General features: G+C 47.2%; 1 protein-coding gene across 1 annotated transcript in view; it reads left to right on the top strand.

The window, feature by feature from the left end:
• The window catches only part of LOC120031058 (protein yippee-like 1), a 30629-nt gene extending 14268 nt beyond the window's left edge, over positions 1–16361 (top strand). The window contains exons 3-5 of the mRNA XM_038976608.1: positions 13382–13425; positions 13560–13668; positions 14428–16361. Coding sequence (XP_038832536.1) covers positions 13382–13425; positions 13560–13668; positions 14428–14517 — 243 coding nt within the window. The 3' untranslated portion in view covers positions 14518–16361. The remainder of the gene's footprint in view (positions 1–13381; positions 13426–13559; positions 13669–14427) is intronic.
• The last annotated feature ends 798 nt before the right edge of the window (positions 16362–17159 follow it).

The raw sequence follows: 17159 nt of genomic DNA, 5'->3' as shown, positions 1-17159 counted from the left end.
GCCATCTATTTTGTGAAGTGCACCAGTCCCTCCTGCAGCAAAGCACCCCCACAACATGATGCTGCCAACCCCGTGCTTCAGGGTTGGGATGGTGTTCTTCTGCCTCCGCCTTTTTCCTCCAAACCTAACGATGGTCATCCAAACATAACAATGGTCATTATGGCCAAACAGTTCTATTTTTGTTTCATCAGACCAGAGGAAATTTCTCCAAAAAGTACGATATTGTCCCCATGTACAGTTGCAAACCGTAGTCTGGCTTTTTTATGGCGGTTTTGGAGCAGGGGCTTCTTCCTTGCTGAGCGGCCTTTCAGGTTATGTCGATATTGGACTCGTTTTACTGTGGATATAGATACTTTTGTACCTGTTTCCTCCAGCATCTTCACAAGGTCCTTTGCTGTTGTTCAGGGATTAATTTGCACTTTTCGCACCAACGTACGTTCATCTCTAACGCGTCTCCTTCCTGAGCGGTATGATGGCTGCGTGGTCCCATGATGTCTATTGCTTGTACAGACGAACGTGGTACCTTCAGGCGTTTGGAAATTGCTCCCAAGGATGAACCAGACTTGTGGAGGTCTACAATTTTCTGAGGTCTTGGCTGATTTCCTTTGATTTTCCCATGATGTCCAGCAAAGAAGCACTGAGTTTGAAGGTAGGCCTTGAAATACATCCACAGGTACACCTCCAATTGACTCAAATTATGTCAATTAGCCTATCAGAAGCTTCTAAAGCCATGACATCATTTTCTGGAATTTTCCAAGCTGTTTAAAGGCACAGTCAACTTAGTGTGTGTAAATTTCTGACCCACTGGAATTGTGATACAGTGAGTTAAAGGTGAACAACAATTGTTGAAAAAATTACTTGTGTCATGCACAAAGTAGATATACTAACTGACTTGCCAAAACTATAGTTTGTTAAAAATAAATTTGTGCAGTGGTTGAAAAAATAGTTTTAATGACTCCAACATAAGTGTATGTAAACTTCCGACTTCAACTGTATGTGTGGATGGATGATTTTGTGTATGTGTGTGTGAGAATCAGAGAGAAAGAGGAAGAGAGTGAAGGAAAGAAAGAAGGAAAGAATGAGAGTTAGTGTGTGTATGTAGGAGAAAAAGTGTGTTTGCGTGTGTGTGTGTGCGTGTTAAAGAGCCACTGAACAAGCCTATTGGCACACATGTTTTTCTGTTGCTCATTAGAAAATATATATTTTAGTTTTGGAAGTGTGTTTCCTGACCGATTCCACATTTGGTTAAGGACGTTTGTCCCCCATGAGGCACTGTAGATGCGGAAGCCTATTTCACTTCCTCAAAATCCCCAGAATGAATTTAAGATAACTCATGAAATCTGTAATTAATATTAGATGTTTTTGCCGAAGATGTTTTTGTTGCGCAATTTTACATCTAACTAAGTTGTTTGGTGCGACGTGTTGTCTTATGTAAAGAAAGTTGGAGCTGCTGGGCAGGTCTGTCTCACTGTCTATGCTATTGGGGGCCCCTCAGGGGTGCGTGCTTAGTCCCCTCCTGTACTCCCTGTTCACCCAAGACTGCGTGGCCAAGCACAACTCCAACACCATCATTAAGTTTGCTGACGACACAACAGTGGTAGGCCTGATCACCGACAACGATGAGACAGCCTATAGGGAGGAGGTCAGAGACCCGGCAAGGTGGTGCCAGGACACCAACCTCTCCTTCAATGTGAGCAAGACAAAGGAGCTGATCGTGGACTACAGGAGAAGGAGGGCTGAACACGCCCCTATTCACATCAACAGGGCTGTAGTGGAGCGGGTCGAGAGTTTCAAGTTCCTTGGTGTCCACATCACCAACAAACTATCATAGTCCAAACACACCAAGACAGTCATGAAGATGGCACGACAACACCTTTTCCCCCTCATGAGACTGAAAAGATTTGTCATGGGTCACCAGATTCTCGAAAAGTAAGGCGCTACAGAGGGTAGTGCATACAGCCCAGTACATCACTGGGGCCAAGCTTCCTGCCATCCAGGACCTATATACTAGGCGGTGTCAGATGAAGGCCAAGAAATTGTCAGAGACTCCAGTCACCCAAGTCATAGACTGTTCTCTCTGCTACCGCACGGAAAGCGGTACCGGAGCGCCATGTCTAGGTCCGAAAGGCTTCTCAACAGCTTCTACCCCCAAGCCATAAGACTGCTGAACAGTTAATCAAATGGCCACCCGAACTATTTACATTGGCCCCCCTTTGATTTTACACTGCTGCTACTTGCTGTTTATTATCTATGCATAGTCACTTTACCCCTACCTACATGTGCAAACTACCTCGACTGTACCACCGCACATTGACTCGGTACCAGTACCCCCTGTATTATGGCCTCGTTATTTTATTGTTACTTTTTATTTAATTTTTTACTTTAGTAGATATTTTCTTAACTCTATTTCTTGAACTGCATTTTTGGTTAAGGGCTTGTGAGCATTTCACATTAAGGTCTACACCTGTTGTATTTGGCGCATGTGACAAATACAATTTGATTAAATGGACATAGTCAAATCAAAACCCAACTTCATGATTTACCTGTTGTGATGCAAAGATGTTCCAAACTCCGTTTTAGATGAGACTGACTTCATGACCTATTTAGACTTGGTAGTCAAGTTTGACACCAGAATAACTGTTTCTGACTTATACCGATGCCACATAGGCTGTTTTCACATGGATTTGTTACTTTTTAAAGGCAGCCACTTTTTAAACCATAGAGGCTTTATGTTTGTCTGCAGTATATTAGATTGCATGGAACATAGCCACTTCTCAGCTCCACTCTCTCATCATAACGTCTGTCCCAGCAGGTATTAAAGACACCACTAGGTCTCATTCAGGGGTCAACCCACTTCCTTTGTCTGGGCTCTAGCCTCCAGCTCTGTCCTGATTGGCTAGTGTTCAGTTTCTGGTGTGGAGTACAGCCGTCCGTCCCTTTGACTATGACTGTGATGTGGCAGTTTCCCAGTGCAGACCTGTTCTGTGTACATCAACCTCATGAATGGCACCTGGTGGCTATGAAGCTACCCACATGTCACGGTGCGAGCACACTACCCTCGGGAAAAGCAGCCAGTCATAAAGCCTCCTCCCTCAAGGCTGTTTTCACTATGGCCATATTGTAGGGCAGAGCTCTGGCTCATCCAGTCAAAAGGAGGCTTGTATTTTATGTGCCTCCTGGGAGTTCCCTTGTAGTTGTAGAAAATACACACAAAAGCTTGAGTTGATGTAGGTTAAAGGTACAGTACCAGTCAAAAGTTTGGACACACCAACTCATTCCAGGGTTTTCCTTTATTTTGACTATTTTCTACATAGTGAAGACATCAAACTATGAAATAACACGTATGGAATCATGTAGTAACCAAAAAAGTGTTAAACAAATCAAAATATATGTAACAGTTCCAATGGTGGAATGAAAGAGTCAGGTGCAGAGAGCAGGGTAATCTCCAACAAGTGGATATTTATTCCTTCCAGAAATGAAGTACATAAACGGCGACGCCACACAAACAACGGGCGCGTCAAAATACTGTCCAATAAAAGTAGGACTGAAATCCACTATAAGGAACACCACCAACACAAACAGAAAAACAAGCCCGCACAAAAGTCGGCGGGCCAACTGGGTTTAAATACCCCCTAACCTAAACACAAAACAGGTGATACAAATTAGACTAACTCAAAAGAAAACAGAAAAAGGGATCGGTGGCAGCTAGTAGACCGGAGACGACGACCGCCGAGCGCCGCCCGAACGGGAAGAGGCACCATCCTCGGCGGGATTCGTAACAGTACCCCCCTCCCGACGCGCGGCTCCCACAGCGCGCCGACTCCGGCCTCGAGGACGACCCGGAGGGCGAGGAGCAGGGCGATCCGGATGGTGGCGGTGAAAGTCCCTCAAGAGGGACGGATCTAAAATGTCCCCCACCGGTACCCAGCATCTCTCCTCCGGACCGTACCCCTCCCAGTCCACGAGGTACTGCAGGCCCCTCACCCGGCGTCTTGAGTCCAGAATGGCTCGTATCCTATACGCCGGGGACCCCTCGATGTCGAGAGGGGGAGGAGGGACCTCCGGTACCTCACCTTCCTGCAGGGGACCAGCTACCACCGGCCTGAGGAGAGACACATGAAACGAGGGGTTAATACGATAGTAAGAGGGAAGTTGTAACCTATAACACACCTCGTTTATCCTCCTCAGGACTTTAAATGGCCCCACACACTGCGGCCCCAGCTTCCGGCAGGGCAGGCGGAGGGGCAGGTTTCGGGCCGAGAGCCAGACCCTGTCCCCTGGTGCGAACACAGGGGCCTCACTGCGGTGGCGGTCAGCGCTCCTCTTCTGCCATTCACTGGCCTGCCTGAGAGAGTCCTGGACCGCTCGCCAGGTCTCTCTAGAGCGCTGTACCCACTCCTTCACCGCAGGAGCTTCGGTCTGGCTCTGATGCCACGGAGCCAGGACCGGCTGGTACCCCAGTACACACTCGAAGGGCGACATGTTCGTTGATGAGTGGCGGAGTGAGTTCTGGGCCAACTCCGCCCACGGGACGTACCTCGCCCATTCTCCTGGCCGGTCCTGGCAATACGACCTCAGAAACCTACCCACTTCCTGGTTCACTCTTTCCACCTGCCCATTACTTTCGGGGTGATACCCAGAGGTGAGGCTGACCGAGACCCCCAGACGCTCCATAAACGACCTCCACACCCGGGACGTGAACTGGGGACCTCGATCAGATACGATATCCTCCGGCACCCCGTAATGCCGGAAGACGTGGGTAAATAGAGCCTCCGCAGTCTGTAGGGCCGTAGGGAGACCAGGCAATGGGAGGAGACGACAGGACTTAGAGAACCGATCCACAACGACCAGAATAGTAGTGTTCCCCTGAGATGGAGGAAGATCCGTCAAAAAATCTACCGAGAGATGAGACCATGGCCGTTGTGGAACCGGAAGGGGTTGTAACTTCCCTCTCGGTAGGTGCCTAGGAGCCTTACTCTGAGCGCATACCGAGCAGGAGGAGACATAGAGTCTCACGTCCTTAGCCAAGGTGGGCCACCAGTATTTCCCTCTAAGACCACGCACTGTCCTCTCCATCCCCGGATGACCCGAAGCAGGTAGTGTGTGAGCCCACCGAATCAATCGATCACGGACACCAAGCGGTACGTACCTAAGGCCAGTCGGACACTGGGACGGCACAGGTTCTACCCTCAACGCCCGCTCGATGTCCGCGTCCACCTCCCATACCACTGGAGCCACCAGACAAGAGGCGGGAAGGATGGGAGTCGGATCGATGGGCCGGTCATCCGTGTCATAGAGACGAGACAGCGCGTCGGCCTTAGTGTTGAGGGAACCTGGTCGGTAAGAGATCGTAAATCTAAAACGAGTAAAGAACATGGCCCACCTCGCCTGACGCGGATTCAGTCTCCTCGCCTCTCGGATATACTCCAGATTGCGGTGGTCAGTCCAGATGAGAAAAGGGTACCTCGCCCCCTCAAGCCAGTGTCTCCACACCTTCAGGGCTTTTACCATAGCTAGTAGCTCCCTGTCCCCCACATCATAGTTCCGCTCCGCCGGACCCAGCTTCTTAGAAAAGAAGGCACAGGGACGGAGCTTCGGTGGCGTGCCCGAGCGCTGTGATAGCACGGCTCCAACACCAGCCTCGGACGCATCCACCTCCACTATGAACGCTAATGAAGGGTCCGGATGCGCCAACACGGGAGCCTCAGTAAACCGTGCCTTCAACTGGTTGAAAGCTCCCTCTGCCTCGGCCGACCACTGTAGACGCACCGGCCCTCCCTTTAGCAGTGAGGTAATGGGTGCTGCCACTTGGCCAAAACCCCGGATAAACCTCCGGTAGTAATTGGCAAACCCTAAAAACCGCTGCACCTCCTTTACCGTGGTTGGAGTCGGCCAATTACGCACGGCGTTAACGCGGTCACTCTCCATCACCACCCCTGAGGTGGAAATGCGATAACCCAGGAAGGAAACGGCTTGTTTGGAGAACACACATTTCTCAGCCTTGACGTATAAGTCATGCTCCAGCAGCCGCCCAAGGACCCTGCACACCAGGGAGACATGCGCGGCGCGTGTGGCAGAATAGATCAAGATGTCATCAATATACACTACCACACCCTGCCCGTGCAAGTCCCTGAGAATCTCATCTACAAAGGATTGAAAAACGGCTGGAGCATTCTTTAACCCATACGGCATGACGAGGTACTCATAGTGGCCTGATGTGGTACTAAACGCTGTTTTCCACTCGTCTCCTTCCCGAATACGCACCAGATTATACGCGCTCCTGAGATCCAGTTTTGTGAAAAAACGTGCTCCGTGGAATGATTCCACCGCCGTAGCGATGAGAGGTAGCGGATAACTAAATCCCACTGTGATTGAATTTAGACCTCGATAATCAATGCACGGACGCAGACCTCCCTCCTTCTTTCTCACAAAAAAGAAACTCGAGGAGGCGGGTGACATGGAGGGCCGAATGAACCCCTGTCTCAGAGTTTCCGTGACATATGTCTCCATAGCCAACGTCTCCTCCTGTGACAATGGGTACACATGACTCCTGGGAAGTGCAGCGTTCTCCTGGAGGTTTATCACGCAATCCCACCGTCGATGAGGTGGTAATTTGGTCGCTTTCTTCTTACTAAAAGCGATAGCCAAATCGGCATATTCTGGGGGAATGCGCACAGTGGAAACCTGGTCTGGACTCTCCACCGATGTGGCACCGATGGAAACTCCCACACACCTACCTGAACACTCCTCTGACCACCCCTGAAGAGCTCCCTGTCTCCAGGAAATGAGGGGATTGTGAATGGCTAGCCAGGGAACCCCCAACACCACCGGAAACCCAGGTGAATCAATAAGGTAGAAACTAATCTGCTCCCTATGATCCCCCTGCGTTACCATGTCCAGCGGAATCGTGGCCTCCCTGATCAGCCCTGACCCTAACGGTCGGCTATCTAAGGAGTGCACAGGGAAAGGGGGGTCTATCTGTACCAACGGAATACCCAACTTACGGGCTAGTCCGCGATCCATAAAACTCCCAGCTGCGCCTGAGTCTACTAGCGCCTTATGCTGGAGAGAGGGGAAAAACGCAGGGAAAAAAATAACCATAAAAGTAGGACTGAAATCCACTATAAGGAACACCACCAACACAAACAGAAAAACAAGCCCGCACAAAAGTCGGCGGGCCAACTGGGTTTAAATACCCCCTAACCTAAACACAAAACAGGTGATACAAATTAGACTAACTCAAAAGAAAACAGAAAAAGGGATCGGTGGCAGCTAGTAGACCGGAGACGACGACCGCCGAGCGCCGCCCGAACGGGAAGAGGCACCATCCTCGGCGGGATTCGTAACAATATATTTAATATTCAGATTCTTCAAAGTAGCCACCCTTTGCCTTGATGAAAGCTTTGCACACTCTTGGCATTCTCTCAACCAGCTTCATGAGGTAGTTACCTGGAATGCATTTCAATTAACAGGTGTGCCTTGTTAATTTGTGGAAGAACAGCTCAAATCAAATTGTATTGGTCACATACACATGGTTAGCAGATGTTAATGCGAGTGTAGCGAAATACTTGTGTTTCTAGTTCTGACAGTGCAGTAATATCTAACAAGTAATCTAACAATTCCACAGCAACTACCTAATACACACGAATCTAAAGGGATGGAATAAGAATATATCATATAATTATATGGATGAGCGATGACCGAGCGGCATAGGCAAGATGCAATAGATGGTATAAAATACAGTATGAGATGAGTAATGTAAGATATGTAAACATTATTAAAGTGGCATTATTTAAAGTGACTAGTGATCCATTTATTAAAGTGGCCAATGATTCAAGTCTGTATGTAGGTAGCAGCCTCTCTGTGTTAGTGATGGCTGTTTAACAGTCTGATGGCCTTGAGAGAGAAGCTGTTGTTCAGTCTCTCGTTCCCAGCTTTGATGCACCTGTACTGACCTCTCCTTCTGGATGGTAGTGGGGGTGTACAGGCAGTGGCTCGGGTGGTTGTTGTCCTTGATGATTTTTTTTGGCCTTCCTGTGACATCGGGTGCTGTAGGTGTCCTGGAGGGTAGGTAGTTTGCCCCCTGTGATGCGTTGTGCAGACTTCACCCCCCTCTGGAGAGCCTTGCAGTTTTGGACCGTGCAGTTGGTGTACCAGGCGGTGATACAGCAGGATGCTGACAGGATGCTCTCAATTGTGCATCTGTAAAAATTTGTGAGAGTTTTGGGTGACAAGCCAAATTTCTTCAGCCTGCTGAGGTTGAAGAGGCGCTGTTTCACCTTCTTCACCACCCTGTCTGTGTGGGTGGACCATTTAAGTTTGTCTGTAATGTGTACGTCGAGGAACTTAAAACTTTTCACTTTTTCCACTGCTGTCCCGTCGATGTGGATAGGGGGGTGCTGCCTCTGCTGTTTCCTGAAGTCCACGATCATCTCCTTTGTTTTGTTGACATTGAGTGAGAGGTTGTTTTCCTGACACCACACTCCGACTGCCCTCACCTCCTCCCTGTAGGCTATCTCATCGTTGTTGGTGATCAAGCCCACTACTGTTGTGTCATCTGCAAACTTTATGATTGAGTTGTCACCCTAGACCCACTTCAGTTTGCATACCGCCTCAACAGGTCCACAGACGATGCAATCGCCATCACATTGCACACTGCCCTATCCCATCTGGACAAGAGGAATACCTATGTAAGAATGCTGTACATTAACTACAGCTCAGCCTTCAACACCATTGTATCCTCCAAGCTCATCATTAAGCTCGGGGGCTTGGGTCTGAACCGCCACCCTGTGCAACTGGGTCCTGGACTTTCTGACGGGCAGCCCCCAGATGGTGAAGGTAGGCAACAACACCTCCACTACGCTGATCTTCAACACAGGGGCCCCACAAGGGTGCGTGCTCAGCTCTCTCCTGTACTCCCTGTTCCCCCATGACCGCGTGGCCACACAAGCCTCTAACTCAATCATCAATTTTGCAGATGACACAACAGTGGTAGGCCTGATTACCAACAACAACAAGACAACCTAAAGGGAGGAGGTGAAGGCCCTGGCGGAGTGGTGCCAGGAAAATAACCTCTCCCTCAATGTCAATAAAACGAAGGAGCTGATCGTGGACTTCAGAAGACAGCAGAGGGAGTATGGTATGGCAATTGCACCGTCCGCAAACGCAGGGCTCTCCAGAGGGTGGTGCGGACAGCCCAAAGCATCACAGGAAGGCCAAGAAGATCGTCAAGGACTTCAGCCACGGAGTCTTTCACAATTTTTTGGGCCTTCGTCTAACACCGCCTAGTATATAGGTCCTGGATGTCAGGAAGCTTGGCCCCAGTGATGTACTGGGCCACATGCACTACCCTCTGTGGTGCCTTATGGTCAGATACCCAAGCAGTTGCCATACCAGGTGGTGATACAACCGGTCAGGATGCTGTCGATGGTGCAGCTGTATAACTTTTTGAGAATCTGAGGACCCATGACAAATCTTTTCAGTCTCATGAGTGGGAATATGTGTTGTCGTGTCCTCTTCACAACTGTCTTGGTGTGTTTGGACCATGATAGTTCGTTGGTGATGTGGACACAAAGGAACTGAAAACTCTCAACCCCCTCCACTTCAGCCCGTCAATATTAATAGGGGCCTTTTCGGCCCTCCTTTTCCTATAGTCCATGATCAGCTCCTTTGTCTTGCTCACATCGAGGGAGAGGTTTGTTGTCCTGGCACCACACTGCCAGGTCTCTGACCTCCTCCTTATTGGCGGCCTCATCATTATCAGTGATCAGGCCTACCACTGTTGTGTCGTCAGCAAACTTAATGATGGTGTTGGAGTCGTGCTTGGCCACACAAGTCGTGGGTGAACAGGGAGTACAGGATGGGACTAAGCAAGCACCCCTGAGGGGCCCCAGTGTTGAGGATCAGCGTGACAGATGTGTTGCTGCCTACCCTTACCACCTGGGGGCAGCCCATCAGGATCCAGTTGCAGAGGGAGGTGTTTAGTCCCAGGGTCCTTAGCTTAGTGATGAGCTTTGTGGGCACTATGGTGTTGAACGCTGAGCTGTAGTCAATGAATGGCATTCTCACATAGGTGTTCCTTTTGTCCAGGTGGGAAAGGGCAGTGTGGAGTGTGATTGAGATTGTGTCATCTGTGGATCTGTTGGAGTGGTATGCGAATTGGAGTGGGTCTAGGGTTTCCGGCATGATGGTGTTGATGTGAGCCATGACCAACCTTTCAATGCACTTCATGGCTACTGACGTGAGTGCTATGGGGTGGTAATAATTTAGGCAGGTTACCTTCACTTTCTTGGGCACAGGGATTATGTTGGTCTGTTTGAAACATGTAGGTATTACAGACTCGGTCAGGGAGAGGTTGAAAATGTCAGTGACGACACTTGCCAGTTGGACAGCGCATGCTTTGAGTACACGTCCTGGTAATCCGTCTGGCCCCGCGGCTTTGTGAATGTTGACCTGTTTAAAGGTCTTGCTCACATCGGCTACGGCTCTCATGCATGCTTCAGTGTTGTTTGACTCGAAGCGAGCATAAAAGGCATTTAGCTCGTCTGGTAAGGCTCGCGTTACTGGGCAGCTCGCGGCTGAGTTTCCCTTTGTAGTCCGTAATATTTTTCAAGCCCTGCCACATCCGACGAGCATCAGAGCCGGTGTAGTAGGATTCAATCTTAGTCCTGTATTGACGTTTTGCATGTTTGATGCTTTATCTGAGGGCATAGCGGGATTTCTTATAAACGTCCGGATTAGTGAAAAGCGACAGCTCAAGCCTTTAGTTTGGTGCGGATGTTGCCTGTAATCCATGGCTTCTGGTCGGAAAATGTACGTACAGTCAATGTGGGGGTGACGTCGTCGATGCACTTATTGATGAATCCGGTGACTGAGGTGGTATACTCCTCAATGCAATTGGATGAATCCCTGAACATATTCCAGTCTGTACTAGCAAAACAGTCCTGTAGCGTAGCATCTGCGTCATCTGACCACTTCCGTATTGAGGGAGTCACTGTTACTTCCTGCTTTAGTTTTTGCTTGAAAGCCGGAATCAGGAGGATAGAATTATGGTCAAATTTGACAAATGGAGGGCGAGAGAGAGCTTTGCATGCGTCTCTGTGTGTTGAGTAAAGGTGATCTAGAGTTGTTTTTCCTCTGGTTGCACATATGACATGCTGGTAGAAATTATGTAAAACGGATTTAAGTTTGCCTGCATTAAAGTCCCTGGCAACTAGGAGCGCCGCTTCTGGATGAGCATTTTCTTGTTTGCTTATGGCCTTATACAGCTCGTTGAGTGCGGTCTTAGTGCCAGCAGTTTGTGGAGGTAAATAGACGGCTACGAATAATATAGATGAGAACTCTCTTGGTAGAAAGTGTGGTCTACAGCTTATCATGAGGTATTCTACCTCAGGTGAGCAATGCCTCGAGACTTCTTTAATATTAGACATCGCACACCAGTAGTTATTGACAAATAGACACACAACCCCGCCCCTTGTCTTACCAGACGTAGCTGCTTGGGTATGACGCTACAAGCTTGGCACACTTGTATTTCGGGAGTTTCTCCCATTATTCTCTGCAGATCCTCTCAAGCTCTGTCAGGTTGGATGGGGAGCGTCGCTGCACAGCTATTTTCAGGTCTTTCCAGAGATGTTCGATCGGGTTCAAGTCCGGACTCTGGCTAGGCCACTCAATGACATTCCGAGACTTGTCCCTAAGCGACTCCTGTGTTGTCTTGGCTGTGTGCTTAGGGTCGTTGTCCTGTTGGAAGGTGAACCTTCTCCCCAGCCTGAAGTCCTGAGAGCTGTGGAGCGGGTTTTCATCAAGGATCTCTCTGTATTTTTCTCCAGTCATCTTTCTCTCGATCCTGACTAGTCTCCCAGTCCCTGCTGCTGAAAAACATCCCCACAGCATGATGCTTCCACCACCATGCTTCACCGTAGGGATGGGATTTGCCAGGTGATGAGCGGTGCCTGGTTTCCTCCAGGCCTGACATTTGGCATTCAGGCCAAAGAGATAAATCTTGGCTTCATCAGACCAGAGAATCGTGTTTCTCATGGTCGGAGAGTCCTTTAAGTGCCTTTTGGCAAACTCCAAGCGGGCTGTCGTGCCTTTTACTGAGGAGTGGCTTCCATCTGGCCACTACCATAAAGGCCTGATTGGTGGAGAGCTGCAGAGATGGTTGTCCTTCTGGAAGATTCTCCCATCTCCACAGAGTATCTCTGGAGCTCTGTCAGAGTGACCATCGGGTTCTTGGTCACCTCCCTGACAAAGGAAGTTCTCCCCGATTGCTCAGTTTGGCAGGGCGCCCAGCTCTAGGAAGAGTCTTGGTGGTTCCAAACTTCTTCCATTTAAGAATGATGGAGGCCACTGCGTTCTTGGGGACCTTCAAGGCTGCAGAAATGTTTTGGTGCCCTTCCCCAGATCTGTGCCTCGATGCAATCCTGTCTCGGAGCTCTACGGACAATTCCTTCGACCTCATGCCTTGGTTTTTGCTCTGACGAGCGCTGTCAACTGTGGGACCTTATATAGACAGGTGTGTGTCTTTCCAAATCATGTCCAATCAATTACATTTACCACAGGTGGACTCCAATCTAGTTGTAGAAACATCTCAAGAATGATCAATGGAAGCAGTAAGCACCTGAGCTCAAAATCGAGTCTCATAGCAAAGGGTCTGAATGCTAATGTGAATAAGGCATTTCAGTTTTTTTGCAAAAAAATCGGAAAACCTTTCTTCACTTCATCATTATGGGGTATTTTGTGTAGATTGATAAAGAAAAACATTATTTAATACATTTTCGAATAGGCTGTAACGTAACAAAATGTGGAAAAAGTGAATGCACTATATACTCCCGACTCCGACATTGCTCATCATAATATTTCTATATTTCTTTACTCTATTCTTTTACTTTTAGATTTGTGTGCATTGTTATCTATTGTTACATATTACTGCACTGTTGGAGCTAGGAACACAAGCATTTCGCTACACCCGCAATAACATCTGCTAAACATGTGTATGCGACCAATACAATTTGATTTAATTTGATTACAAGTCTCTAGGTCAAACGGGGCGGCGGATATTAGGGTTTAAGTGAGACTACTTATGACAGCGCCAATCGGCACCATTCTTTTTGACCAAGTTACTCATGGCCTCATGTTTCTGTGTGCCAAATTTGGAAAAAGTTACTTATCTGTGCTTGAGTTAACAATAATGAACATGTAAACAATCTTTTCTGAGTGGGATAGAGAATGGAATACATTTGTTTTAGGAACATGCTATGCCATCTGTCTGCTTTGAAGCTGTGTAAGACAAAAGAAAAAAACAACCGACCATTCTAAATGTCTACTCCTGTGATAGTAATGTATGGCTTTTCTCATCCCGTTCTCTCTCTTTATCGTCCAGTCTTTCCAAGGAAGTCAAGGCCGAGCGTACCTGTTCAACTCGGTGTAAGTACCTGAGCACCTGTTTTATCACTTCATCCCTCTCCTCTGACACCCCCTCTTTCTCTATTTCTCATTCTTTCTTTCCTTTACCTTTCTCTCCATTTCTAACATTATTCCTCTCTCTCCCCCCCTCTCAGGGTGAACGTGGGGTGTGGACTAGCAGAAGAGAGGGTTCTGTTGACAGGGCTTCATGCGGTTGCTGATATCTACTGTGAAAACTGTAAAACCACACTGGGCTGGAAATACGTGAGTAGCTAATTACATAGGAATCCCCTACAAACAGTTCTGTAGACATACAGGTGTATAACACATCTATAGACATAAATGCTCCACATTGCTGGGGTCCCTGACTCTGCTTTGTGGCTAATGATGTGGGTTAAGGTGTGTGTGTGTGTGTGTGTGTGCGTGTGTGGTGCGTGCTTGGGTGGAGGTCAGGGAGAGAGACCCGGACGGTACGCGGCCTTGTGGTGTTTTATGGCGCTGCCATCTGTGTGATATTATTATTAATATCATCCACAAGGCCTGATGTTCCTGCACTGTCACACTGCCAAAGGTGTTGCTGCTGACCTAGTACACTTATCAATGGGGGGATAATAAGCACACAAACACCCTATTACACTCTCCCACACACAATCACTCACACACGCAAATACACACACACACAATTAACTTTCACTTACTAACTCACGCACGCACACATACACAATCACTCACACTGAGATTACATATAGAACAACAAGAGAGATTACCCCAGGTAGAAAACATCAAGGCACTGTTTACATTCATGAAAATGCTTGTTTCAGCCATTCACTAATGTTTGTGACCGTATCTCTCTCTCTCTCTCTCTCTCTCTCTCTCTCTCTCTCTCTCTCTCTCTCTCTCTCTCTCTCTCCCCTCTTTCCCGTTCTCGGTCCCTGTCTCTCTCTTTATCTCTTTCTATCCTCTTCTCCCTCTCCTTTATTTCTACCCCCACCGTATCCCCCCCCCCCCCCCCAATCCCCGCAGGAGCATGCCTTTGAGAGCAGTCAGAAGTACAAGGAGGGGAAGTTCATTATCGAGCTGGCCCACATGATCAAGGACAATGGCTGGGACTGAGTGGGCAGACCTAGAGTGTTGGAGAGGCGTGGCTTAGCTGTATGGCACAGCTCAGTGTTGGACTCACCAATAAGGTTTACCGCTAGCTCATCCACGTGACCCTATCCACCTGACATGCAGTTCATGTACCCCCACAATACATAGGTGTAAGGGCGTGTGTGTGCTTGTGTGTTTACAAGAATGATAAATAATTTCCAGTCTACAGAATATACAGGAATGCACACACGCACACACACAGTGGCTCAGAGACATGTTTGTATTCACACTGCATGTTGATGCTTGTCCCAGGCCTCAGGGTGGACAGGAGACCACAGGTTAAGTGTTATAGGTCATAGGTAATGGTCTATCTGGGGGGTGAATGAGATGGACAATGAACATAGTACTGGACAGACAAGGATGTACCCCCAAGACCCACCAACACTACAATGAGGTGAAAATATGTTTTATTTTTATTTTTTACCTACGATCACCCTCACTACCCTATGTGGATCCTTCCACCTTCACACACACATGGAAGACACAAACCACCCAACCAATCAACCAGAATCACCAGACTTCTTGTAGCCTGAAATCGTCCAAAACTCCCTTTGAGGGATTGAAACTGATTGTCAGAAAACTGCTTGACTGTTCATCTGGAAAAATACATATTTTGCTGTTCTTAGTTTTTTTTATTTATTCGAGCATGAGTTTAAGGTATTGATTTATTTATGAATTTATTTAGTAATGTTTGGGGACAATCTCCCCTTCTACTCCCTTTGTTCAAAGGTAGCAACTTTTTAGTTCCTCCCTCACCGCTCAATTCTAATCAATGGTAGCAGTCTTAAAAATGAGGTGTCACTCAAGTTGTCGTCCTTTTGCCTTTCTGAGTGTGCTGTTACCACCCTCTGTAAATGTTTCAGTAATGGTGGTGTGTACAATGAACAGTGGCGGAGTGCAAGAGGTTTTCATGTCACCTTGGTAAAGAGACAGAACAAAAAAAGTTAGATAGCACCCTTAGCTCTTTTTGGTTTCAAAATAATGCTCCATGCTGACATTATAACGGTGATGCAAACTGATGATGAAATGAGGCAAGTGGAGTGCCTCGTGCCTAGACACTGATCTAAAGTTAGTGTTGTGTTTCCCCCCTAGTGGTTGAGGTGAGGATATGGAGAGGGTTACCTGATTCTAGATCTATTTCTACAGCTAATTCTGGAGCTTCACAGATTGATGTTTGTGAACTGGTTCCGCCTCCTCCACTGCCTCCTCGCTTATTTGTTTTGCTGATTTTACGAGATTAGATAAAATACCAACCGTTAAAATTAACTCTCTACAGTCTGGAACAGGAGAACCAATTAAAATCAACAGAATGTGACTGACAGTGGAAATACCCAATCAGAGGGTGTCACACATCCCAGCACAACAACCAAAGACTCTCCCATCAACAATAAATTGACCAAACAATGGACCTGCCTAGATTGCTAGTATCCGGAAGTTGCAGAATGAAAGATTGTGATTGGCCCAGAGCCACTGTTGAACCCTGGGCTTTCTCTGTGAGATAATGCATTGTTTGGTTGAGACATTTACAATGTTAATACCTGTATATTCACTATGAACATAAGCATTATTATTATATAACGATAAACTGTATTACACCATGTAAATAGCCATATTCAATGTTTTATTTATTTATTCATTTACTCAATTGATGATTATGTATGTTCTGCTGTCTGTCTTGGGGCACCTTGTGGGACAGTTAGATTTCCTACTTTTTTACTATTTGAAAATGTATTTTTTGTGTGTTTTTTGTAAAGGAAGGAAAGTTGATGGCAATATATGGGACTCAATAAAGATTCTTATTTGATTGATCTGAAGAAAAAGTAAGTTTTATACTCACCTGGTTGCCAGTCTTGTTTTGTACTTGAGCCAACTTTGGCTTTTGAGATGAACAACAACCAGAAATGAGCTGGCTTAAACAGAAACAGATCTGGCAACCAGGCTAATTGTATCGTACATATGTTTTGACTTTCCAGCTGTTAGGATAATACCACTATGGATTTCAGAGAAACTTGCATAACCGATAACTGTTCGTGCATACATGTATTATCCCATGAGGCAAAAGCATTTGTTCCAACATCTGCCTGACTCTAAAGGCTGGTACATAATGTGTAAAAGTAGATACGGTTAGACATTTTGAACATTGGATGTCTGAAGAGGATATTAGCTGCAGCTGGTTATCATCACCGGGCTCTCCATTGTGCCCGGGCCTCCCACTCTATCTCCATAGCAGCAGATGGTGGGACAGGGTCTCCTAGCAACTGGGTTCCAGGGGCAATAGCGTGAATGGTTGAATGGTTGGTATTAGTGTTACCTGTCATCCCTGACTGGTACTTGGCATCATGGCACAATGCCACAGAACAATTGTGGGTTGTTGTCTCTCCCTAATATATTTATTTGAGTGGTTTTATTAGGGACAGAAATGCTTAGTTGGGATATGTATGCATGGCTTGTTCTTGAGCCAAGATTAGAGCATTGAAGGCAGTGGAAGGTAAGCATGTAAGTTTGAGTTGCATGTGAATATCCCATTAGAGGGAATGAGTTATGTTGCCGTAATGTTAGAATCATACACAATCCCTTGAACAACTTCAAATATAACTTATCTGATA

Source organism: Salvelinus namaycush, chromosome 3 (assembly GCF_016432855.1).
Source record: "Salvelinus namaycush isolate Seneca chromosome 3, SaNama_1.0, whole genome shotgun sequence".
NCBI classification, from domain to species: domain Eukaryota; kingdom Metazoa; phylum Chordata; class Actinopteri; order Salmoniformes; family Salmonidae; genus Salvelinus; species Salvelinus namaycush.
Note: the sequence above shows the minus strand (reverse complement) of the source record. Positions and strands in the feature narration are given on the sequence as shown.